Below are 26,672 nucleotides of genomic sequence, written 5' to 3'. Positions count from 1 at the left end.
TCTGTAAATAATCTGAGTCTGTACCAGATAAACCATTTTTGGATAAAAATGAACAACATATTGGGTACGATATCAGGCAATCAGCAAAAAAAGCATGCCTGGCCAACAAATCCATTAAGTCGCCTCGTTCAACTAGATAGGTTGCTAGGGGCAATACCTGGAATACCCACGTAATGCATACAATAGCAACGTTAACCACGTACAGTGTTATGATACTGCAGTGGTTGTTCTTATCCTTGTTGCAATAAGGCTACACAAATACAGTTTTGTTTCTCAAAAGAATTAGGAAGGTACGTGAAGGTAGATTTTTTTTATTTCAAACTCAAACTTAAATTTATTATGTATTTTATTTCTGCCCTTAAACCTAAATTTATAATTGTACTACAACAACCATATTGGAAATTGAGTTTATGGCCATTACTGAACCACTGCCTTTCAAAAATGGAATGAGTTTGGTGAATATATAGTTTGTAGTAGCAGATAATTTGACCTTACTTTGACTACACTTATAGTCATTTATCATCCATGTCTGTTCAAATTGTACAATTTGTATACTGTGGTTAGTAGTTGGGCTAAACACTTATGTTTTTCACGAGATTATACATTTGACCTTGATTTGACCTTAGGCCATCCCAATATCTATATGACATCTATTGGGAGGGGTTGGGATGGGGTTTTATCATGGGGGAGGGGATAGGGAGGCGTACACACTCCTAATAATAAATTAACAGTCACATACTATACAAGCCTGGGTTATCTTTATGTTTAGCAAGCTACCAGGAAGTAGGTTATTGGACTTTGTAAACGGGGAGTATTGAGTTACAACAGCATGTATTATTAGCTCTCGGTACATATCAACATGGAGGAGGGTAATAGAATCGACTGTTTGAAAAGAACCTACCTATGACAAGGTAAGTTTACATTCTGTCCTCGACGGATTGGAGTTCTACTTTTAATACTAAAGAAATAACGTAGAAAAAGTTACGATCCGGACGAAATTGCTAATTCGGAGCTATATTCGTCGAAACGCCAGACATCATTGTTACAATCAGCGAACCAGGCAAGCGGGACGCTATGACACAGAGCAGTAAACAGAGACATAAACTGACAATCGACAACGGATTGTTTGTAATGCACACATAGGTGACGGAGTTGTAATCTAATGCAAGACATACAAGTGTAGTCTTATTATTAACTCTCAATTCTGTGATACAACTCCCTTATCTTACATCTATACTGTATATTAGTTTAGGTATGCTTTTATTTCAGTACATAGGCCACCGGCTCAGTGTAATAGTAGGGAAGATGTTGTCTTAAATCTAAATAAAATGAAGAAATGCAACAAAAATGATATTCATTTCCTACAGTGGGAACAATGCATAACGCAACTTTCTACCTTCAGAAACCTTTAAATCAAGAGATGAGCTACGGAGCCGGGCAAAACTAAATGGTTTAACATTTACAACAGATATATAATCTTCAAATATATTTTCTGTCTTAATATTCTTGAAAAGATAAAATCTGGAATATATACATAATTTCTCAAAATACAATTTATTTACCAACAACACCCTTGCTGAAACTCTTTCAAAAACTGTTGACTACAAATATTATCTTGTTGGACCCAAACATTTCCAAAACCTAAATAGCATTTTCGTAACACTCAAAGCCCAACAGTCAATCCCCTTTTCGGCTCACCCATATTAGTAAAATTACATATGTAACACAATTTGTATACTGTGGTTAGTAGTGGGGCTAAACACTTGTGTTTTTCACGAGATTATACATTTGACCTTGATTTGACCTTAGACCATACCAATATCTATATGACATATATTGGGAGGGGGTGGGAGGGGATTTATTATAGGGGAGGGGATGGGGAGTCGTACACACTCCTTATAATAAATAACCAGCCACATACTATACAAGCCTTTGTTATCTTTATGTTTAGCAAGCTACCAGGAAGTAGGTTACTGCATTCGACTTTGTACACGGGGAGTATTGAGTAACAACAGCATGTATTATTAGCTCTCGGTACATATCAACATGGAGGGAGTAATAGAATCTGTTTTAAAAGAACCTACCTGTGACAAGGTAAGTTTACATTCTGTCCTCGACGGATTGGAGTTCTACTTTTAATACTAAAGACATTACGTAGAAAAAGTTACGATCCGGACGAAATTGCTAATTCGGGGCTATATTTGTCGAAACGCCAGACACCATTTTTACAATCAGCAAACCAGGCAAGCGGGACGCTATGACACAGAGCAATACACAGAGACATAAACTGATAGTCGACAACGGATTGTTTGTAATGCACACATAGGTGACGGAGTTGTAATCTAATGCTAGACATACAAGTGTAGACTTATTATTAACTCTCCATTCTGTGATACAACTCCCTTTTCTTACATCTATACTGTATATTTATTTAGGTATGCTTTTATTTCTGTAAAAAAGGCCCTTGGCCCAGTATACAATATGAAAACAACATCTTTGTACATTTCTCTTGGAGCGCACAACAGCTTTGTTATTTTTTTCAAAAACAATACTGCGTTTTTTAAACGCTAGAAAGGTATATTTAGCCACGGCTTGAATAATATGAACATTACGAGATGTTAACAGCTGGACAAACTTTCTTTCTGTAGGATGTACATTATTATGGTTCGGAAGATGGTGCTTAAAATCTAAATAGAATGGACAAATGCAACAAAAAATTATATTCATATTCTACAGTGGGAACAATGCATAATGCAACTTTCTACCTTCAGAAACCATTAAATCAAGAGATGAGCTACGAAGCCGAGATAAATCAATACTAAATGGTTTAACATTTACAACAGATATATAATCTTCAAATATATTTTCTGTCTTAATATTCTTGAAAAGATAAAATCTGGAATATATACATAATTTCTCAAAATACAATTTATTTACCAACAACACCCTTGCTGAAACTCTTTCAAAAACTGTTGACTACAAATATTATCTTGTTGGACCTAAATAGCATTTTCGTAACACTCAAAGCCCAACAGTCAATCCCCTTTTCGGCTCACCCATATTAGTAAAATTACATATGTAACACAATTTGTATACTGTGGTTAGTAGTGGGGCTAAACACTTGTGTTTTTCACGAGATTATACATTTGACCTTGATTTGACCTTAGACCATACCAATATCTATATGACATCTATTGGGAGGGGGTTGGAGGGGATTTATTATAGGGGAGGGGATGGGGAGTCGTACACACTCCTTATAATAAATAACCAGTCACATACTATACAAGCCTTTGTTATCTTTATGTTTAGCAAGATACCAGGAAGTAGGTTATTGCATTCGACTTTGTACACGGGGAGACCCAAACATTTCCAAAACCTAAATAGCACAGTCAATTCCCTTTTCGGCTCACCAATATTAGTAAAAATACATATGTTTAATAATAGTATTATTTTGCTGGAAAAGTTATCTTATCCAATATCTAATAGTTTAGACTTGCTGGTTTACCTTTTAAGAATATCGGCCAAGTTCCCCTCTGGCCATAATATTTGGAATGGATTGTCTCAAATTTAACATTAATTTACAAAATCTATCATGTACATTCAGAATATTCGGTGATGGGTGGAAACCCAATATTTCTGACCCATATGTTAAAACTGGCAAAATCTTGACATAAAATATATGTAATACCGTTAAAGGTATTTCTTGAATTTATATACATGTAAGCAAGACTGTCACGTTACCTATTACTCGCATGAAAAGCACGCAGCACTCCACGAGTCAAACCAATTATTTCACTTTGGAAGATAACGACTACATTTTGGAGGCCAAAAATAAACCACACATGCTTCGATAACACAGTTAGAAGTACCATATGCTTTGGTTTACACAGTCCTTAAACAAATCTTTGGTAAGTACCTGTACATATACCTGCGTTAGGCAAACAGGATGTAGGTTAATGCAGTAGACATTCAATACAGAGACCCACCTGGAGTATTGAGTTCAGACTGATACCAGTAGTCGCATGCGTGATACCTCTCTGTGTCTTTCAAAACGAAGGCGGATAACAGTATTGACTGTTTGAAATGAATTTCTACATGTGACAAGGAAAGTGAGTAAGAACTTTACATAATATCCTTAATGGATTGGGGTCATACTTTTAACGTTCCTTTGAAAATTACTTTATCTCATACTGGATGACATCACGTAGAAAAGATAAATGATTCGATCCGGATAAAATTGCCAATTCACTGTCATAAGATACGAGTCAGTTTCTTCAGCTGAACGTTGATTTGAACTGTATTTCAGTTATATCAAGACACTTTCATGTGGAGACTTAGTGCATACATACACAGACTGAATTTGGGAAGCTAACCCATGGTAGTGGGTCTCTGGCACACCCGGGGGGCACGGGTGGCCCAGTCGTCTAAGGCGCCGCGATTCGCTGAGCAGAGTTGCGTCCCTTAGGCACGCCAGAAACCTATGATTGTGTATTCGAATCCCGGTTCGCCCTGATTATGTTTCTAGGTTTGTCAGCACCATACCAGTGCTCGTGGGTTTCACCGAAGTGGTAAACGTCTGAGACCTTCGGGCTTTCCTCCCACATTAAGCTGACACGCCGCGATATTACTGGAATACTGTTAAAAGCGGCGCTAAACCAAACTCACTCACTCAATCTGGCACACCCAAACAATGCAACTCTGCACAGTGAACTGTAGCGCCTTATTAAACCCCGTTTACATGCACAACATTTACACATAAGTAATTTTGAACTTTTGTATCTATATATAAATGTGTATGTGTATATTTGCTATGTGTCCACATTACACCAAATGGGTATCAGAGGAAATACATGGAAGTTATTACACCATAGCTATACAAATAGCCATGCTTTTGTTACTTATCAGGGTGAACAGTCAGATATAAACCATGTAAGGCAAGGTGTCGGACAAGGAAGAGTTCTCTCTGCTTGGTTCTTCTTAGTCTTCATTCATGACCTTATAACAGCCCTTAGACAAGCAAATAGTGGCATTTGTGTATTTGGTCTAGATATTCCTACTGTTTTGCTTGCAGACGACACAACTCTTGTGAGCACCTCGCCACGAGGGCTTCAAAAAGCACTTGATACAGTACATTCATATGCCTCAAAGTGGCGAGTAACGTATAACCCTTCAAAAAGTAATGTTGTTGTCTTCTCAAAACAAAAGGGGTTAGATATTAACTGCAAACTTGGTGATATAAATATCTGTAATGTATGGTGGCATACTACTAACGCATAACCTTTCATGTAAATCAAGTATTGAAAAATGTTGCCAAAAAGCAAGACAAAGTATTAATTCGTTAAAATCTGTGGGACTCAACAGTTCTGACCTACTTCCAGCTACCAGTGTAAAAATCTGGTTAAGAATGATATTAAAAACAAGTTTTTACGGCTGCGAACTGCTCTTTGATATTAAGGGTCAAAACATTAATGTCATTGAAAATACTGAACGCTATTTTTTGCGAACTGTACAAGGACTTGATAAAAGATCTCTATCAGAATCCACTATTGCTAATCTTGGGCTTTGGACAATGATCGGCTATATCGATAACTGTAAACTTCAGCTGCTTAACCTTAACTTAACCTGTAACAGTTTTGTTAAACATCTTTGTTGTGCATACATTGCAAATCCAACTAATCCTAAATCTGTATGTGGAGATTTATTATCAGTTCTTAACAAGTATAACCTACGTAACAACCTTTGTACATATATAAGCTGTGGTGTATTTCCTACAAAGAGAAACTGGAAGCGACTGGTTAAAAAAACCATTCATGAATATGAAAAAAAAATGTGACGCAGAAAAGTTTCTGTCAATATAGGTCTTTCACGCTTCCTGTTAATACACACAAATATAATTATACATAATATATTATCGCAACTAGCATATCTGTACCCAGAACAGAGGTCAAGTTTAACATTTTGTGTTAGAGTTTCATCACGTAACAAAATTTCCAGGGACTGTTTATTGTGTAACAAGCATGCCTTTGATTATGATAATCACATCATATTCCATTGTGAAGCTTCACTGCAGGAAAGAAATTAACTGTTTTCAACTTTTATTGATCTGCTTGATGTTGAAACCTATGTCCAGTTGGAATTACAAGATGAAGAAGCTATGTTGTCATTTTTCTTTGGTGCTGATACTCACTTCTCACAATGTATTGATATAGTTACATGGGAATCTGTTATACTGATATTTTCTGCTTATGTACACTAAAGCCTTACCTTGATTATGTCATCTGATGTAACCTTTTGTACTGTGTGAATGGCATGACACTGGTGCTACTGTCTTGTATTGGATATATGTACAGGTAATATGAGTTTGTGTGAATACGTTTGATAAATTATGTAAAATCTTCGGATTTACTTCTGGAGGAAATAAAGAATCTCTCTCTCTCTCTCTCTCTCTCTCTCTCTCTCTCTCTCTCTCTCTCTCTCTCTCTCTCTCTCTCTCTCTCTCTCTCTCTCTCTCTCTCTCTCCTTACAGAAATCTTCGCATGAACCAACATGTGTTTGATTTAATTTGTACACAACTTTTTGACTCCTTGAAACCCAAATAAAACATTGTCCGCCCAGCTCTGGATGTCAGCACATAAAAGTTGGTATTGCTGTTTACTGAATTACTGAATAGCATCTACGTAAGAATACAGAACCGTTGTTCAATTGTTTGGTGTTGGCAAATCAACAGATATATTTAGACCATCCTTGGGCGATGGCATAAACGTTCACGTGTCAACATAATACAAACAGTGAAAATTTGCACTAGGGTCGCAACTTCACAAGACATTGTCACTGTCTTGGAACGATACCAACGATGATAATATCACACACGTAAATGAAAGTATCTTCTACGTAGATGAAGGTAGTATATCCGTAGATGTAAGTATCACCTACGTAGATGACAGAATCATGTACGTAGATATAAGTATCACCTTCGTAGATGAAATTATCATCTACGAAGATGAAAATATCATGTCCGTAGATGTAAGTATTATGTCCGTAGATATAAGTATCACCTACGTATATGACAATATCAAGTACGTAGATATAAGTATCACCTACGTGTATGACATTATCATGTACGTAGATATAAGTATCATCGTCGTAGATGAAATTATCATCTACGAAGATGAAAGTATCATGCCGTAGATGTAAGTTTCACCTACGTATATGACAGTATCATGTCCGTAGATGTAAGTATCATGTCCGCACATATAAGTATCACCTACGTATATGACAGTACCATGTACGTAGATATAAGTTTCATCAACGTAGATGAAAGCATCATGTCCGTAGGTGTAAGGGTCACCTACGTATATGACAGTATCATGTACGTTGATATAAGTATCATATACTTAGATGAAAGTATCTTCTACGTAGATGAAAGTATCACCTACGTATATGACAGTACCATGTACGTAGATATAAGTTTCATCTACGTAGATGAAAGTTTAAAGGGCTGTGTACAGACTGTGGCACTTATAACATTCCCTAGATAAATGCTCTGAACACAATCGCGAAAGTTTCTTTGGCTGCCTATTGGGTCGTTTTGACCAAAACGAACTTGGCCCATTTATCTCCCAATGACAGACAAGACAAAACCTATTAAAGCAAACATTACTGGATCTTAGAGTTCGAGCTACACACGTGTTCACCATTTCAGCAAGATAATCGTACGAAATCAACAATCCGCATAAAACAAAACGGATGAATAGCTGTTACACAGAGAGAAGGGAAGAGTCACCTTAGCCATTTAAATCAATAATACATGATTGGAACATAACGATGTAAACACAAAGCCAAGCCTTGTAAGGCTTACGAGTAACGAAATCACTAAAAATACCACTTAAGTATTGAAGTTGAAGACAGTGCTTCAGTGCTTCACGCATCATGGAATTTGCTCACGTGAATCACTGTCTTCATCAACATATGAACGTCATCAAATACCACTTCAATCCTTATATTGACAGATTCATAAATCATAACAAAACAATCCATTAGACAACAAACTTTAATTATTGAAAGCGAACTATATCAACGCGGAGAGTCGTGACGTCTTGACGTCACCCGTCCCAAACATTCAATTTGGAGTGACATCCCTTGGTTTTACAAACGGCAGAAAATGGCGGCTACCGCAATGTCATTCGCTTGAAATACAAGTTGCACCTAGTAATGTTGGCATTGGAAAGAAATACAGACCCGGCTCATGCTGAAAATGGATATATATTAACGTTTTGTGAACTTCTGGTGTGTGTTTGAGTCATACTTTGGCTGCCGATGACGGGGATTACCGCTTCAAGCGGCGCGGCTGGATTTACTGAGGCACGATAGTGTTGAGCTCGGTGATTTCTTTTGGTAAGTCGAGCATTCTCTGTTATAGCTTCGAATGGACGCTTCATTTCGGGGACTCGACATATACATGGTAGGCTAAATCGATGTCGCTCTCAGTTTTCCCTAATTATTTTTAATGTTATTTTTTAACATTAAGGAATTCCCCTAAAGTAGTTCTGTATGTCTCCGCGCGATTGACAACGTGACATACTGACGTTCATCGGGAAATGAACGACAGTCAGCTTGGTAGTGTTCACCTAGGCGAGGTCACCCGCTACTGTCAATATATATTATACGTGATAAAAACAACATCAGGCATATACACCACATACGACATATCATATTGAAGATTTACGTTTATATATAGAGTGACGAGTGTCGGTTTGGGTTTTGAAATTAGATAATTTATCATCAGATAGGACAGTACAATTGACATCAAGATGCTGTATTGATATTATATAGTAGATAAAGGCTGTAACAAAGACTAAGCCACTGCGCCGATGACTTCAGATGACCACCCCAAATAGGTTTCTGAAGCCAATTGCAAAGCGTGTGATTTCAGCACATTCAATTGGACATTTGAATACTTTCTACGACATCATATCGTGACCACCAAATAAAATGAGGTGGACTTCCCATTCCAAAACATGACCATGAGTTCATCCTTCATCCTTTGAACTTTGTTCGCATGTTGTTTCACATTCCGTTTTCTTTTTCAGGATTAATACTTTTCATCTACAAACATGGCACTCCAACACTTTATCCAAAATGGCCGAGAAAGAAGGTAATAGTCTCATGAATATATACGCATGCAAAGGCGACCACCTCTATGGGCTAGAAGATAGAACGCCTGCCCGGAGAGCGGAAAGTCGTTAGTTCGATCCCCGTCCGCCACATACCAAAAGAGGTTTAAAGATGGTACTTGTTGGTACCCTGTCTGGCGCTCGGTATTGACGAGTTAAAACAACGTCTCGGAGTCCATATACTGTGTCTGAGTGGGGTATTCATGTTAAACTGCAGCATGGGTACCACAGTGGGTTAGCATTAATAACTCAGCATTAATCCGTACTAGCGCACACGCACACACACACACACACACACACACACACACACACACACACACACACACACATAAACACAGACACACAAACACACACACGTGCATGCTTTATAAGTGCAATAATCCTGAAAGTGACGTTAAACCCAATTTCACCTCACCACCACCACATGAAAAGGCAAGTCAATTGTTTAGCTGAAAAAAACCACACACGGGAAAATATGTCATCCACATGTCCATAAAAACTATCTGGAAGATTTACTGAGGCCGTGGTTGTTGTAACCCTGCTTAAGACATCTTTAACAAATTAAAGAGATAGAGAGGTAACTACATCTGTGGTCACTTAGGTTTAAACCTAGGAAAAGGTACCCCATGGATAAAGGAATGAGGAGGTGTTTCCTTATTTACCTTGGAATATTGGTAGACAAAGTTGGAAATCTGAAAAAATGTTACCGAACCTTCTTACAAACACTCTCTTTGTAAGTGTCAATATCTGGTGTACGGAACATGTGTTCTGAAAACACCCGTTTACAATAGGCCAACCCATAGGGGTCACTAAATGCTGAATACGTAACATGGGGATGTTGTTTCGGTCCTCAAGAAGGTCGCAAGTTCCTGTAAAGTATGTAGAAGTGGGTCACACGACGTTCCCACAAGTGCACAATTTTTGGGGCATCTGGACATCTTGCCGGCATAAAGTAAAGTGGTGAACGCAATCCAACGCAAATGGTTCAACGTTGTGCGTCGTTCATCTATGAATACAGTTCATGAACGAAGAGGGGCGATTGTGAAAATGTGGGATCACACTGTTCCCAAGGATTTCGTTGAGGTAACGTTGCCCATTTAGGTTTCCTAACATACATAACCCCAAACCACGAGAACCAACACCAAAGGACACTACGGGGCAAATGTTATGTTCATCATAGAATGTGTTTTGACGTCTTCATATCAGTCAAGGTAACGCCTTTCGCAAGACCAATGGATCCATTAACTCACCTGGCGATGTCTTGGCGATATTCTCTGCAAAGTCTTATCACGTACACGTTGTGAGACGTATCCCTGCATTCCATAGGCGCCTGAGTACGGTTCTATTCCATGTTCGATTTCGAAGTGATATGAATTAGGACCCTGTTACTCGTTGTGTTGTCTTCCTTGGCGTTCCTGACCTTGGACTGTCCTTGACCTCCACTATTTGGCCATTTTTCTGGAACAGACGATTTATACTGCTATGGCTGACGTTGAGGTCCCTGGCGATGGCACGACATGGCATTCCAAGCATGTACCAACCCAAAGCTGTCATCTTAATTTTCTGTAAGATGACGTTTCACTATGACAGTACCTTTTGTTTTAAGACTGCAAATGACTTGAGATGAAATGTCCGTTTGGCCCTTGTACACAACGGTATAAATCGATCACGTGTAGATTTGCGTGCACCACGATACGGCTTACAATGTGTCATTTGCACGTGCAAACGTGTATGAAGGTGCAAAACAATGCTCGGATGGTTGCTGAGGACATTTTCTAAATATCAGTGTTTTAATCCGGTGGTGCTTAACATTGTCCTCCACCTGTCTGCCATAAAACCTTATAAAAGCTTTATTGAGGCCTTGTAACCTTTATCAAACATCTTCTGAGCAAGAGTCGTTTGTCGCTCTTTGAAATCTTTGAAAGAGCGTGCTGGAGCCCTGTTATACAGACTTGTGGAGAGTGTTTTGGCACTCTGAATCTTTACACCGAGATCTAAATATGAAACAGATGAGGCCGTCTCTCTGATCTCCTTTATTTCTAGTTCAGGTGGGTAAATCATTGGAAGGGAATTGGATATTTGATGGTTATTGAACGATATCAGATCATCGATATACCTGGAGCTTAAGTCTTATTTTGATTTTACCAATCATATGCATAAAGAAACAGAACTACAAGTGGTGCCCATGGGATGCCAACTTCTTACCCTCAAAATTGACATAGGTGTTATCAATGAGGAAATCCAGCATTTCACATAGTGTTTGCTCAGTAAACTTCAGATGGCATTTGTTTTCATTTTTGACAAATTGACCTGAACGTCTGAAGATAGATATGTAACTATATTTATTGTCACCGCGTTTTATACAAAAAGCCCTACTGATCAAGGACTGAAGTTTTTACTCAATTTGTATTGACCGAATTAAACCTGGTTCTTTTCTATATTGGAAAAAGTCCTTTGAGCAAATCCAAATCCTTTAAGTTTTTGAGTTTCCACATGGTATTAATTCCACTTGTCTCAAAAAATTTCTGTGACTATAAAGAAAGCACTTCCTTGATTGTATTTAGGATTAGGGGTAATCTGTGAGACGGAGATTTGGTGGTACATTTATCGGACGCAGCAATATGTCTCCCTTTATACGGATTACAATGGAGCTTTGAAATCCAGTACAAAAGAGGAATGGACATGTCAAGCCTAACGTTGACAGTACTGATGCAAGGTTTTGGCTGATATGTGGCATTATTTGATACATCTGACTCACTTATATCAAGTTCTTTTATCAAGCAATTAATGTAGTGATGCTTCCACATAATGATTATACTACTTGAGGCCTTGTCAGTGGGAACAACTACAAACTTTTCATGTGGGGCAGCCAGACTGTGAATGATAGCTGGCTGGGAAAAAATGGTTTTATTCCAATTGTGGTTCCTCTTTTCAGTTTTTGCATACTACCAATGACAACATAAGCAATGACTTAACCCACCCTGAAACACATTCAACAGGTTTTTCTTTTTTGGCTCCTAAAAATGGAAAAGATTGTGGCACATCTTGGGAAACTGATATTTGTCTGACAACATTACTGAAATACCATATGTATTTTGTAGTAATAACATCACACATAATGTCCATTTTTTGTCGTTTCAGATAGAAAGTCATCTGAGGAAAAAATAACTAAAAACGTGAGATCTACTGTGAATGTAAGTGTTAATGTTGTTTTGCCAACCATTTATGTGGTAGTGTGAGTGAACCTGTCAGTGTGTATGTGGGTTTTGGTTTAATGCCGTCATTCCATTTATTGCATGTTCATTTATAGAAGTGTCATAGTCCACTCAGTACCGACCCAAGTTCGTGCAAGTGAGTTAAGCTTTACGCCGTTTTAACAGTATCTCAGTCACATCGATATCTCAGTCACATCGATATCTAAGTCACATCGATATCTCAGTCACATCGATCACTTGAACATAATCAAGGAGAATTTCGGATTCGAACCCACGATCATAGGTTTTGTGGTACGTCAAAAGAAACGCAACCCCACACAGTTAATTGCTGAGCCTTAGACGACTGGGCAATCCAGATTAGATAGGACATGTGTTGTCATCAATAGGGCTCTATCTGACAATGTTTGTCATTAGTTGGTCACTATGACAAATAATACATTTTTATCTACGCAAAATATAATTTTCTTGCAGGCGACTATAATGGGCATGACAATTTTATATAATTTTAGCATAAATCCTCCTTCAACGGAAATAGCCAGAACTGAACATATTTATCCTATCTTTCAGACACTTTGCAAACGTTGCAAGGGAGCACAGAAAATATTTCGGTCATCTTCATTAACTGAACCGAATGCCCTTCTGACTCATGTAGATATATGTGATGACATAACAGGAAAGAAAAAATCAAACACCAAGAAACAGGAGAAAATAAAGGAAATTGAAATAATATTGTCAGCACTTCGGAACACCCAAGGTGGAATATTGTTGGTGCATCTCAGTGGATTAGCAGATGAAGACAGATTTCTTGGCACCTTTGACGAATTCATTGAAGATAGTTTGAAAAAGCTAATCTGTGATGGAAAGCCATTTACTGACACCTACACAAGAAGCTGGTTCCATAAACTAGAAGGTGCTGAGAACTTTAAAGACTTCCTTGTGATAACTGTCGCCAAAACAACAGGTGTTGCGACTGTTGACTTCAATACTAGAATCGGTTCGGATTTGCAAATTGAGAAACCGTCCAGCTTCAATATATTTGAACTGTTAAAAAAGAGGTCGAAAGCAGTGAAACCTGTTTTGAAAGGAATAGCAGAAATACCATTTGAGAGCAGAAGCATTCAACTGAAAACATGTGATCCACAACTGGATAAAAAAGCTCCCCCAAATCTTCTTAGAGATGCAGAGGTACTCGCTAGATACATTTGGGCAAAATTGAGATTTAGAGAGTATTTAAGTTCTATTTCAAAAATTGCAACGGGCGGTTCTTACTATGTAGGGATAACTGAAAAAAACTGCCAATATTCTCTACAAACATCTGAAACACGTTCTGAATACAGCAGTCGTGTTCCAGAAACATGCGGATTTACTCTTCAAGGGGATCGTTCCCTTGTCAAAAAGAGTTTGGAGTCAATCATTCGGGAAGAGGTTGTGCTTATTGAAGACGAAGACACCATAAACTGTCACCCTTCAGTACCAGATCTGATTGAGGTTGAGTTCTATGACATCAAGGACAATAAAGTCGTTCTGGAAATAGCCATTGGACATGTGAATGGTATTTTATTCTATAACAAACTTGGTCCTGAAGCATATGAAATGACAGAAAGTGGATCACCACGCAGGATGTCACTTGTTGACTGGCTACGTAAGATGAATCAACACACAAAGCAATCCATGTAGAAGTATGTTTGCTGCATCGTGAAAGGAGGGAAGCTAACATTGTATATGGAAGCCTAAAGTTACAGACGAATACTTGAATACAGACGAAGAAAACGTTTTAATATTTTCTTCCCAAATGTCAACTTTGGAGGAGGAGGATTTTGAAGGGTCTTCCGACACATCAGACATTGATGTTGATGGAATATGTGCTGGAATGAAATGTATTTATTCAATAGAGAGTTCTGACTCGGACGAATCACTGTGTGACAGAAACACAATAATGAAGTGTCAAGAGGCATACAGTCATCAAAGTATGTTTGTTTATGTTGTATTGCATGTATTTACCTTATGCCTGTCTTGGCGTGGTTAAACCTCTGACTTCAGCTTCTTTGGGGATGGCCAGTGTTGATGTTGAATATATAATACATAGTCATATTAACAACATTCATCAGACTGATCGGTTCATTCAATGTGTCTAATTTTCAAAATAAGATGATGCATTGATATTGAGTTAACTGTTTGTAACTTCGATATATGGTATGTATTGCCATGAAGTATATAATTTCGGAAAATCATACTCGTGCTCGTTTTATTATATACTTTATTGTAAAAGACAGAGTTTTCTTAAGTTGAGAAAAGAGGTATTTCCATTGCAGTGAACATAACACTTGCTATTTCACTGCAGTGAACATAACACTTGATATGTCACTGCAGTGAACATAACACTTTGACAGAAATATTGTCATACAAGAGTTACCTCCCCTTGAATTATCTCCCTTTATCGTAAGTGTCTCGCCTGTACACAAACTGTTGACGCCCTTTTTACGTTAGTTCCACATTGACAAGACACAATAATGTCAGATGGTCTGTTCTCCTTTCGAAAATGTTCCGTTATAAACTGTAAATTTCTCATTTAACTCGTCAATCGAGACTGTTCATTTCGCAAAGCCCCATGTTTGTTACTTGACCAGTGTGTATTCTTTCGCTTTCAACAGCCGATCTACTAGTTTTCAAGAATATTTTTTGTTAAAGTTGATTTTGTATATATTCATATCTAAATGTATGATAAAGAATTTTCGTGACCCTAAATATTTTTTGATACTTTTGTTTATATTGTTTAAGATATTAGAAATACCAAACTACTTTTGAAATCGCAAATACTAGGGGTTGTGAAACGTCCCTTCCCTGTGTAGGGAGAATTTACGTTTCAAGGTTTTACGTTTTTAATGAAATGACTTGATTTTCGGGTAGACATCTTCACAAAAACTATATAATAAATAGGATATTTTATATGTCTCGAGAAATATCACATTTCTCTCCTCTCGTGACCGTGGGAAAGGAGATATTTTCACTCGTGGCTACGGCACTCGTGAAAATATCTCCTTTCCCCCGTCACTCGATGAGAGAAACATGATATTTCACTCGACACATGAAATATCCTTTATATCTTAACGACAAAGCAGGATGATGTGACGAAATGGGTTGAGACAATACACATTCCATTGAAATGAAATGATATGCTGCAATTTCGTAAAAAAAATCTGATCATGGTTTATTAAAATCTGTGCAAATGATCATATATAGTTTTCGTCAAAGCTGAATGATACTCATTACTTGTTATAAACGAGAGTGAACGGCGTCTGACGTGATGGTCAGTCATATTAATATAACCCACCCTGTCGTATTCATGAATCACCGCCGCTGAAGTAATATAAGTACTGAGAGCAAGACCCATGAAGATTCCGGGGTAGAATAGGTCTTCAGCAACCCATGCTTACCGTACAAGGTGGCTATGCTTGTCGTAAAAGGCAACTAACGGGATCGGGTGGTCAGACTCGCTGACTTGGTTGATGCATGTCATCGATCCCAAATGCGCGGTCGTCACGATATGGCTCAAATACTGCCGATGTGACGTTAAATCTTAACTCACTCACCAAAAATGCGCGGATTGATGCTCATGCTATCAATCAGTGGGTTGTCTGGTCCAGACTCGATTATTTACAGACCGCCGTCATATAGCTGGAATATTGCTGAGTTCGGCGTTAAACAACAAACCAACCAACCAACTGAGAGCAAGAAACAAATCGATCAGAAATTGATAGTCTCACCAGAACTCGATCCCATGAACAACATAAGTTGACTTTTACACCGAACTTGTATCAAGGTTTTCCTGTCTGTCCGGGATAAAATATGAAAATAACTAGGAAAAGATCATAATCATGCACTTTGAATAGATTTCTCTTTACATTTCAGATGTGGCAACTGGAAGCCATAGTTCATATTGTACACATGCGGATGACCCTTGTGATGCTCCAAAAACATCTGTGGATATAAGAGGTACATTTATTTAAGAATCTGGAATGTCAATAATAAGTTCGTAGGAAAGCAGAGCGAACTTTGTGTTTTTTGTTGTTGTTTTTTAACGCTGCACTCAGCAATATTCTAGCTTGTGTCCATTAGTATCTTCAACACGAGGTAAGCATGTAGGTAGGTATTACAGTTGTTGTTTGGAGACAAAGACAGTACAAGCAAATCAGGTTTAACAAGGGATTGTAACTGTTATTCATCTTTAAAGGGACTAAATAAATTAGAAGGTGCTTTGTATGGAACACTGACTAAAAATTGTACTTGTGTTAAATGTCTATGGCTCGAAGCATCAAAATTTTAATGAAGAATAATGGATACCTTCACCCTTTTCGAGGAATATTTGTTGTCAATGAATCTTTGTGCCATTTTAAGAATTTTTTGCCCAAATGATAACTGATTATGGTTCACGGTTCCAAAGGCTGACTGAGTTCTATGTTTAAAAGATTAAGTATGGAAAATATAAATAACTACACATAACTGCAACGTCAACAAAGATGTTGATTTTCGAAATCATTCAGTTTTGAGGTGAGTTAATGTTAAATGTATATAGTCATGCCCTTTTACAAGCTACATGAAGCATGATATGTGTACCTTCCATTCGCCCTACAGGAATCCTTAGAAATTTCAGAATCAATTTCTAGTTTGTCTATACACATTTTTTACACATACCTTTGCTTTCTTCCAGGAGGCTTGTACGTTTATCCAGCCAACTTTGAACCGCAAAAAAGTTGCCCAGGGATATGGAAGGAAGTTAAAGGAACTTTCTCACCTAAATCTTGTGAGTCACTGATTTACTTTGGAGTGTCATTAATGGCCACAGTGGGTGCTTCACTGAAGAGTACTCGTCTCGACAATATCATTTGCGATCTCATAGTATTTTCACCAAGCCGAATCCCGTTGGTGTTGACAATCGTGCGAGATGAAATGACCAAACAAGATAAAGTTTACAATAACCTCATGACAAGAACAGTCACGTCTATTGTCAGAGAACATTCCACTCCAAATTTCGTCGCAAGCCATGGTGTATTAGAGGAGAGACAAAGCAATCTAATGGAGCGCAGACTTGCAGAGTTTGATGCTGATGCCAAAATGTTTGCAATACCAGATTCACTTTACATGGACACGAAAAAGTACGAAGCAGTCATTGGAACTTTCTTAAACAGCGTAGAAACCTTCAGATTCACAGAAGAGGTCAGTTATGTACACACCTGATACAACTGTGCAAAAAAGATTTTTATTTCTTAAATTTGATGGATGGTTCTGTGAAACAATAACTATTAACTGCAGTCTCGCGTTATTAGCTTTTATGATAAAAGACTGATTTCTTTATATATTTTCCGTCACGATATGGCTGAAATATTGCCGATGTGACGTTAAATCTAAACTCACTCATTCACTATTATATATTGAATAAGTTTGCAACTGGAACGTTTTATTGAATAAGCAACATGTTTTTATTTCAGGTACATCATGATCAAGGAGAAGGTGAGAGAAATAGTTCATGTATAATTGTTGTATTCTAAACTGGGAAAGTGATTGCCTGAAACGATTTTGCGGGTATGACATGAAACGTGTCCTTAATATGTCACTATGAACAGTAACAACAATATTATTGAGGATTGCATTCTCTCAATTTTGAATTTCCTAAAGCGTTTGATGTTAACTATAGAAACTTAATGATAAAACATTCTACTTTGACTCGTGAGGAAACTTTTATTCTGGTTGTTTAATGATAAATAGTACATAAATAAATAAAAAGCGAATGGGGTTTCCCATCTTCCCAAGGCAAGAGAGTTAACTGACTTTAAAAGTACAGTTTCCACCGTTGCCGAACTAGGCTGGAACTCTTGGGCTCGATTGTAGCGTCACAAGTGGCTATTACGAGTTATGCCCCTCCATGGCTCTGCCATGGATCAATCAGATACGAATTCTCGTATCACATGCATTTGCTTCAAACAAAATGGCGGAGCCCAGTCAAGACCATATGGTCGATAATCAAGATTTATATTGTGATAAAACGAGTCTTACATCGCGAAGTGCATCAGATCACGTGAGCACCTTGATTAAAAACATGAAAGATTTACAAAGAAATATCTGTTGACGACGAGTAAGGAGTGCACATAGTCAAGGACCAACCTGTAGGTCCCGTGACCAAATCATGGAAACAAATTCAACCAAGCAACTTTTAAAAGTAAATCGGAATCGGACACAGATTCTAGATTCAAGTGATTGTGACAGTGATTCCGACTCTGCATCTGATCGGTATGACACAGAGTAGGATGATGAACTGTGCACTAAAGTAAGGTTAGAAAAGCATTTCTGGTCAATGGATTCTGAAATATGCTGCGTTATTGGCGAAGGATCCTGTGAGTTTGCTGAAGCATTACAATTCTTCATGCACCCAACCATTTTCGATTGTCAAGGCCAAGGTAACCCTTTTTACTTTTAAAAGTTGCTTGGTTGAATTTGTCATGTCAGAAAACATATTATTAGACACTAAAATCATGACTATCGGACAATGTTAACTGTGTTTTTGAATTTCACCGACTGCCAAAAGTGCGTTGACCTTTCAACGTTTTTGGCCATAGCTCCCCCATTTAAGGTCGGAAGTATAACAAACTATATATTTCTAGGTTCCTTATGACTGGACGAGTAATTTGATATGCATATCGACACAATTTTGAATTTTGACCCCTGTGTGACCTTTGTTGACCCTTTCCCAAAATGCCCGGGATTTTCAACCGGGCAGCCCAAGTCAAAATTGTTCAGTATACATCAGGAAACTCAAAAACACTTTCAAACCTTTGTTTCCATGATTTGGTCACGGGACCTACAGGTTGGTCTTCTAGTAACATGCTTTGCAAATCCTTTACGAACCGGATTTCGATTTGAATTGGACTATGCATGGACTCGTTAGTCCAGCTAAAATGTAAGTCCATAATACCATCCTAGTTCGGCAAGGGTGGAAACTGGAATTTTACTGGCTTTTACACGTGGCTTGCAGCCAATCGCCTGTTTTCATTGAGTTGCTTTCCATAAGTTGGATAAACACTGTCAAAGACACAAAATTTGACTTTCTGTGATTTCATGTATTGTCCTTTGAGGAGTATTTGATTGTTAGCGGTCTAAGGCACCTCAGTTCCCTGTGCAGACATGCCTCCCTTCTTGATTTACCAGAATCAGATGATCGTGGTACAGTGAAGATCCGGATTAGAATAGGTCTTCAGCAACTCATGTTTGCCGTTAAAGGCAACTATGCTTGTCGTAAGAGGCGACTTATGGGATTGAGTGGTCAGGCCTACTGACTTGGTTGGTCCATGTCATTGTATTCAACTCTTTACGCAGTCATATAGATGGAATATTGCGGCTTTAAACAACAAACAAACAAACAAGATGCTCGTGGTGCACAAGTAAACGTCTTCGACTCACATCATTTTACACTTTTCTCACACATTAAGCTGAATATTTACCATCCGAAAAGACACTCACGTGATTACATCTGTATGCCCTGTTGACACGAAATAACATCTCAACAGTATTTAATATGTCATATATTGATAAATCTTGATGACCAAGGTCCTTTAGAAGCATATATAATATTTGATAATATTATGCCTGATCGACGACCCATAGGACACGTCACATAGTGAGTGAGTGAGTGAGTATGGTTTTACGCCGCTTTTAGCAATATTCCAGCAATATCACGGCGGGGGACACCAGAAATGAACTTCACGCATTGTACTCATGTCGGGAATCGAACCCGGGTCTTCGGCGTGACGAGCGAACGCTTTAACCACTAGGCTACCCGACCGCCCCACACGTCACATAGCCAATACCGTATCTCATGAGGGAGTTGGGAACATTCTGAGGAATGAACTGGGCATGACAAAGGTTTCATCACGCTGGGGTCCAAAACCTCTAACGCCTGATCAGAAACGACCCAGGTTCATCATTTCTCGTGAGAATTTCTCGCGAAGCAGACAAAGCGGAATTGTTCAACTGTTTGTTACTACGGAACAGTCTTGGGTTCACCACTATCAGCAGGTGACTTAAACAGTCAAAGATGTGGAAACATCCTTCATCTCCTCAGACGAAAGACGTAAAGTCTGTTCCATCAGCTGGCAAGGTGATGGGTAAGGTTTTCTAGGATTCCAAAGGAATCATACTAGTAAAGGTCAGACCGTTAATGACGCGTTGGAATGGCGTGGCTAAACGTCGTAGAAAACTAACGTAAGTCTGTGGTCGCAAAGGCTGCAATACACGACTCTCTGAATTCATTGAACTTCATACGTATTCCCAAGAAGTTGGGGCGGTCGGGTAGCCTAGTGGTTAAAGCGTTCGCTCGTCACGCCGAAGACCCGGGTTCGATTCCGGACATGGGTGCAATATGTGAAGCCCATTTCTGGTGTCCCCGCCGTGATATTGCTGGAATATTGCTAAAAGTGGCGTAAAACGACACTCACTCACTCACTAGAAGTGGCACCATAAGATTTCCATTGCTTCCAAAAATTGAGTACAAAAAATGTAATTGTCAGGCAAGGATTGTGAAATTGATGATTACGTCAAATCTGCCGTGTACATCTTCCCGAGGCAAGAGAGTTAACTGACTTTAAAAGTCCAGTTTCCACCCCTGCCGAACAAGGCTGGTATTATGGAATTTCATTTTGGCTGGACTAACGAGTCTATGCATAGTCCAATCAAAATCGCGCACCAAAATCGAAATCCGGTTCATAAACTGTCGTGCAGATTTCGGTCGATTGCAGGATTTGCAACACATATGCACCGCCAACTCGTTGTCAGCAAATATTTTCCAAATCTTTTCATGCTTTTAATCAAGGTCCTCACGTGATTTGATGCATTTCGCGATGTAAGACCCGTTTTATCACAATATAGATCTTGATGATAGTCTTGACTGGGCGCCACCATTTTGTGTGAAGCAAACGCAAGTGATACGAGACCTGGAATTTGATTGGTCCATAGGAGAGGCTTAGAAGGGACATAACTGGTAATAGCCACTGGTGGCGCTACGATCGAGCCCAGTAATTCCAGCCTAGTTAGGCAAGGGTGGAAACTGTACTTTTAAAGTCAGTTTACTCTCTTGCCTCGGGAAGATGGCCGTGTAGGATTTCTTTCAACAGCTGTGGGATCTGGACACGCCAGCCTCAGTGCTATAAGTGTGTGGACGTCGGATGGGATTTCGTTGAAAAAATCAACCCAACTATCAACCCAACTCCATTGAAGCAGTTCATTATTGTTAGTATCAGATATGTTTGATCACTCCTCGTTAAGTAGTTTTTTTAAAAACTTTCTGCTTTTAGAAGTCCAAATTCGACGACACTTCGACAAATTCCAACGCAAGGGATCAATCCAACAAGCGTCGCGGTATTATTTGCACTTGCAAATTCAAGAAGGTAGGTGTATTAGATTTCCCAAAGCGGGAAAAAGTAAACGTGATTCATATAAAAGTGTACAGATGTTATGTGATTATATTAAAACATAATATACTGAACACCAAAAGAAACGCGAAATCGCGTTCCTATTTAATATGGGAAAATGGTTGTGAATGGTTGGCTGCTATGGTTCCATTGTAATGGGCTTTAATTGTTTCAAAATGACCCTAACCAGAGTTAAGGGCAGTGAACTCTTAATCCACAGCTCTCAGACGCACCGACGTTGAAGTCAGTGTGGGATGGATACGCACGAAATGCACGTGCTGCTTATGCCGCAAAAACTGTCTGTGAAGATGTTGTCTTTAAAAGCCACGAAAGTGTCACTGTGAATCATTCACTCATCAACGTCAGTGACAATGCCACGACTGTCACAGATCGATCGAGAGAGAGCTATTGGGCAACTTCAAGCTGGTGAGAGTGTTCAGAGAGTTGCAAACACCTTTAACGTCCACGTTTCCACCATCTACCGTCTTCAGGAAAGATTCCAGACAACAAACAGCACCAGTGACAGGCATCGTACCGGCAGACCACGTGTGACAACACAACGTCAGGACCGTCACATTCACAGGTCACATCTGCAAGAACGTTTCCTGTCGGCCAGTGAAACTGCTAGGAGCGTCGTTGGAAACCACGGGAGGGCTGTAAGTTCCAACACAGTAAGATGGTGACTTCGTGACAGAGGGCTTCAGTGTAGGCGACCATCACAAGGTCCTGTTCTCACTCAACGTCAACGTCTCCTGAGACTACAGTGGGCCCAAGCACGCTTAAATTGGCGTCATCAGCAGTGGAGAAGAGTTCTGTACTCTGATGAAAGTCGGTATTGTGTTGATCGTGCCGATGGACGTGCTACAGTATGGCGACGTCGCCGTGAGCGCTATTATGACCAGTGTGTCCTTGAACGGAACTCGTGGGGTGGTCCTAGTGTCATGGTTTGGGGTGGAATAGGGTTAAATCAGAGAACTGACCTTGGAATCCTTCAGAACGTTGGAGCTGGTAGGGGCAATGGTGTAACTGCTCAGCGTTACATCGATCAGGTGTTGAGGCCCCAGGTTGTACCGTTTTTTGCAAGACATGGCGACTTCCAATTTCAACAGGATAACGCTCCTCCCCACACCGCCAGGATTACTCAAGCCTTCTTGCAACAGCACAATATCAACACCATGCCCTGGCCGGCTCTTAGTCCTGATCTCAACCCTATTAAACACTTGTGGGATGAAGTGCAGAGACGTTTGGCGGTTACCATCCTGCAGGTGTGGCGTCACATCCCGATAAACACAATCAACCGTCTTATTCACTCCATGCACAGACGGTTTGTCGCGCTTGTGAATGCAAATGGGGGCCATGCCAGGTATTGAGGTGTACCCATACTTCAGTTGACTTCAGCATAGTCACGTGGTGTTGTGTTGATGGATACAGAAGATGTCTGATGTCCAGACACAAGATGATTGAAAATATCCTGGGGCATGTTGTCCAAAATGCCAACCAAAGACAAGCCTAGCTGAGCCAGCATTACCGGCTGGTTCTGGTCCTGTTGAAGGCTTCGTTTCCTCTCATTCCAGGCATGTTCTGAAAGAACATGCCTCAAAACGTCTGTTACAACAGGTGCAACATGTTGGCTGGCATTATCCTGCTTCAAGAGTAGAACACGATCTCGAACGATGTCTTTCCGGTAGCGCACGCCATTTAAATTGCAATTATGAGTTGTATTGCCTCAAGAGTTGTGATGCCACCCCACACCATTACACTTCCACCTCCAAACTGACGGCGTTGAGTAATGCAAGCGTCGCTATAAACGCTTGTAGACCCCTGTACCACCCTCAGATTTGCACCAAGCTGAGCATGCCTTGGCGTCGGGGCCTAAAGCTAAACCAAGACCTGAAAGTTGAGGAGATGTGTTCATGATTATGCATTGGAAGAAACCTTATTTCAGTATAGATTTATTTGTATTGAGCTCTGTATGAAGCAGTTACTTTTTCCCGTTATATATTATTGCATGTTTGCACGCGTGCGTGCGTGCTTGCGTATATGGAACCACAGTTCTCACAGTTCGCAGAATTGCGTCCCTTTTTTATTTTCATCGTGGTACCGTGAAGATTCGGGTTAGAAAAGGCCGTCAGCAACCCATACTTGCTGTAAAATGCGACTTTCCTTGTCGTAAGAGGCGACTAATGGGATAGGGTGGTCACGCTCGCTGACTTGGTTGATGCATGTCATCGTATCCCAATTGCGATACTCGACATCAATCACTACATTGTCTGGTCCAGACTCGATTTCTTACAGACCGCCGTCATAGATGGAATATTGCTGAATGCGGCGTTAAACAACAAAACAACAAACAGAACTGTCCAGCAATATCACTGCGGGGACACCAGAAATGGGCTTCACACATTGTACCCATATGGGAAATCGAACCCGGGTCTTCGGCGTGACGAGCGAACGCTTTAACCACGAGGCTATCCCACCGCCCCTCGACCGCCGTCATAGATGGAATATTGCTGAATGCGGCGTTAAACAACAAAACAACAAACAGAATTGTCTGAAGCTGCATCACTTCGGGCTTTCCTCCCAAGTTAACTATAAGCTGGTACGTCGTGATATAAGTCAAATACGGTTTAAAGTGGTGTTGAACCAAACCGACCCACTTACTCAGGTGCAACGTGTTTAAAATACATAACAAGAAACTGACGATTATCAAATAAACATAACGCAAACTAATAATGTGCCATTCCAATGCCAAATTGAATTCTATTCTGTGACAGAAACATCCCGACGGAGGAAATGCCGGGAAAGCAGATTTCAAGGAAAGTCAAAGGAAAGCTGAAAGTGGATACCTGACCTCAGACGACGAGGGATGTGACTGCGGTGCATGCTCATGATGTAGTCGGAAACATACAATGGATTCTGCTCTTTGCATATATTTCTTGTGATGATGGAAAGGTTCTGTTGATTTTATTTAATACACTTGAGGTATTGTTCATCAGTAATATTGATGTCACACTGGACAACATCATCATCACAATCCATACTTTTCATATACAATGTACAGAATGCATTATGTTTGCATACGAGCTACAAAGGGTATTATCACATTTAAAAATGTTTTTCATAGGACGGGGTATTATAAGGGCCTTTTAAGCACATTTGAATTAAAAAATGGTGTCCTCGTGCACAGCATCGGACTCTGAGGTAGTTGTGGAAGTATATCTGGATACAAATCGCAAACGCACCTGCCTAGGTATTGTTTAATAAAAAAATGTTATGTGATGAGCAAAATTGCTGGTAAACGCACCGTAAACATAACTTCGCTGTCTGGTGAGGTGAAGGTGAGGTGAAATGGGTCCAAGATTATTGCACTTATATAGCGACATGCATGCACGTGTGTGTGTGTGGCTGCTTGTAATAGTCCGGACTGATGCCGATTTATAGTGCTAGCTCACTGAGATACCATGCCGCAGTTTAACATGAATACCCCACTCAGACACAGTATACTGACTCCGAGCCGACCAGTCCTTGTTTTAGCCCCTTAATGCCGAGCGACAGACAGGGTAACAACAAGCACCATCTTTTAACGTCTTTTGGTATGACGCGGTCGGGGATCGAACCCCTGATCTTTCGCTCTCCGGGCGGACGCTCTACCACTAGACAACGGAGGCGGTCTCGCTGTCTGGTAAAATTAGCTGTGGGGACTCTTTATTTCCAAGGTATTCAGAATGTTGGATGATATGCACAGTCACGGCCATTAAGGAGATAAAAATTACTTAATTTTAATCACATATGCACGCACTTACACCTAATTTTACTCTGAATTGCAGCATTGGTATACGAAACAACACAAAACAACTCTTAAGTTTATTTATTGCCAGGCTAAGCTGGTTATCGACTAAGTAAGGTTAAGACATATGGATAAAACAACTTCTATATTACAATTACTTCTTGTAGTAAAGAAGTTGTTAATCCATATATCTTATTCTTACATAGTACTCCAACTGCTAAATGCCTCTCAAAGTGGTAACGACTGTTTTGATTACACTCCGTGGAATGTTGTGTGTGTGCATAAAACAATACACATTTCCAAAAATAAATAAAAAATACCAGAAACGACCAAGTGCATAGTTCAGCAATTATGTGCAATATAGCAAACAACAAGGATCAACTCGACAGTGATACCAGTTTCGAAATGTTCATGAATTCCACGAAAATTGTTGATTGGTTGTCTATTAGTTTTCTATTCACTTTAACCAAATTTGAAGACTACTTGACTCTGATTGGTTGCTTACACAAACGTTTCTCGTTGATGCGATAATCTACTGGTCTATTTCCGAAGTGGGGCGTATCATCAGTTTTCAAAATATGAAGTTTCCGATATTTATCATAAAAATGCAACGATGTTTCAAAAGTGGACTAACTAGTTTGGGATATGTTAGGACATTATATGAGATAATTTGCATAAGCGGGGGACACCAGAAATAGGCTTCACACATTGTACCCATGTCGGGAATCGAACCCGGGTCTTCGGCGTGACGCTTTAACCGCTAGGCTACCCGACCTTCCCTAATGACGTAAGGACCACTCCACTGTGTATGACCATGTAGTGTCATTTCTTTTGTCAATCACATCTCTGATAGGAACTTGATGAGGTCAGCTACCTGGTGAGACAGACCGGCAAGTTCATCATAGACGGGGGGCACGGGTGGCCCAGTCGTCTAAGGCGCCGCGATTCGCTGTGCAGAGTTGCGTCACTTGGGCACGCCAGAATCCTATGATTGTTGGTTCGAATCCCGATTCACCCCGATTATGTTTCTAGGTTTGTC

At 39.6% G+C, this 26,672-nt stretch overlaps 1 protein-coding gene across 2 annotated transcripts; it reads left to right on the top strand.

The window, feature by feature from the left end:
• The first annotated feature begins 840 nt into the window (after positions 1-840).
• Positions 841-17,594, top strand: LOC139466121 (uncharacterized). 2 transcript variants are annotated; one of them, XM_071248143.1, is made up of 6 exons: positions 841-911; positions 9,090-9,154; positions 12,315-12,367; positions 12,956-14,355; positions 16,298-16,381; positions 17,097-17,594. In XM_071248143.1, the coding sequence occupies exons 1-4, from the start codon at positions 904-906 to the stop codon at positions 14,063-14,065; spliced, it is 1,236 nt and encodes a 411-aa protein (XP_071104244.1). In that variant the 5' UTR covers positions 841-903; the 3' UTR covers positions 14,066-14,355; positions 16,298-16,381; positions 17,097-17,594. The 2 variants fall into 2 exon arrangements, with proteins under 2 accessions (XP_071104244.1, XP_071104245.1); XM_071248144.1 differs by lacking the exon at positions 841-911 and adding an exon at positions 3,974-4,109.
• The last annotated feature ends 9,078 nt before the right edge of the window (positions 17,595-26,672 follow it).

This window comes from Haliotis cracherodii, unplaced genomic scaffold (assembly GCF_022045235.1).
Source record: "Haliotis cracherodii isolate W230 unplaced genomic scaffold, xgHalCrac1.p SCAF_18, whole genome shotgun sequence".
In the NCBI taxonomy this organism is placed as follows: Eukaryota; Metazoa; Mollusca; class Gastropoda; order Lepetellida; family Haliotidae; genus Haliotis; species Haliotis cracherodii.
The sequence above is the reverse complement of the archived record's forward strand: the minus strand, read 5'-3'. Positions and strand labels throughout refer to the sequence as shown.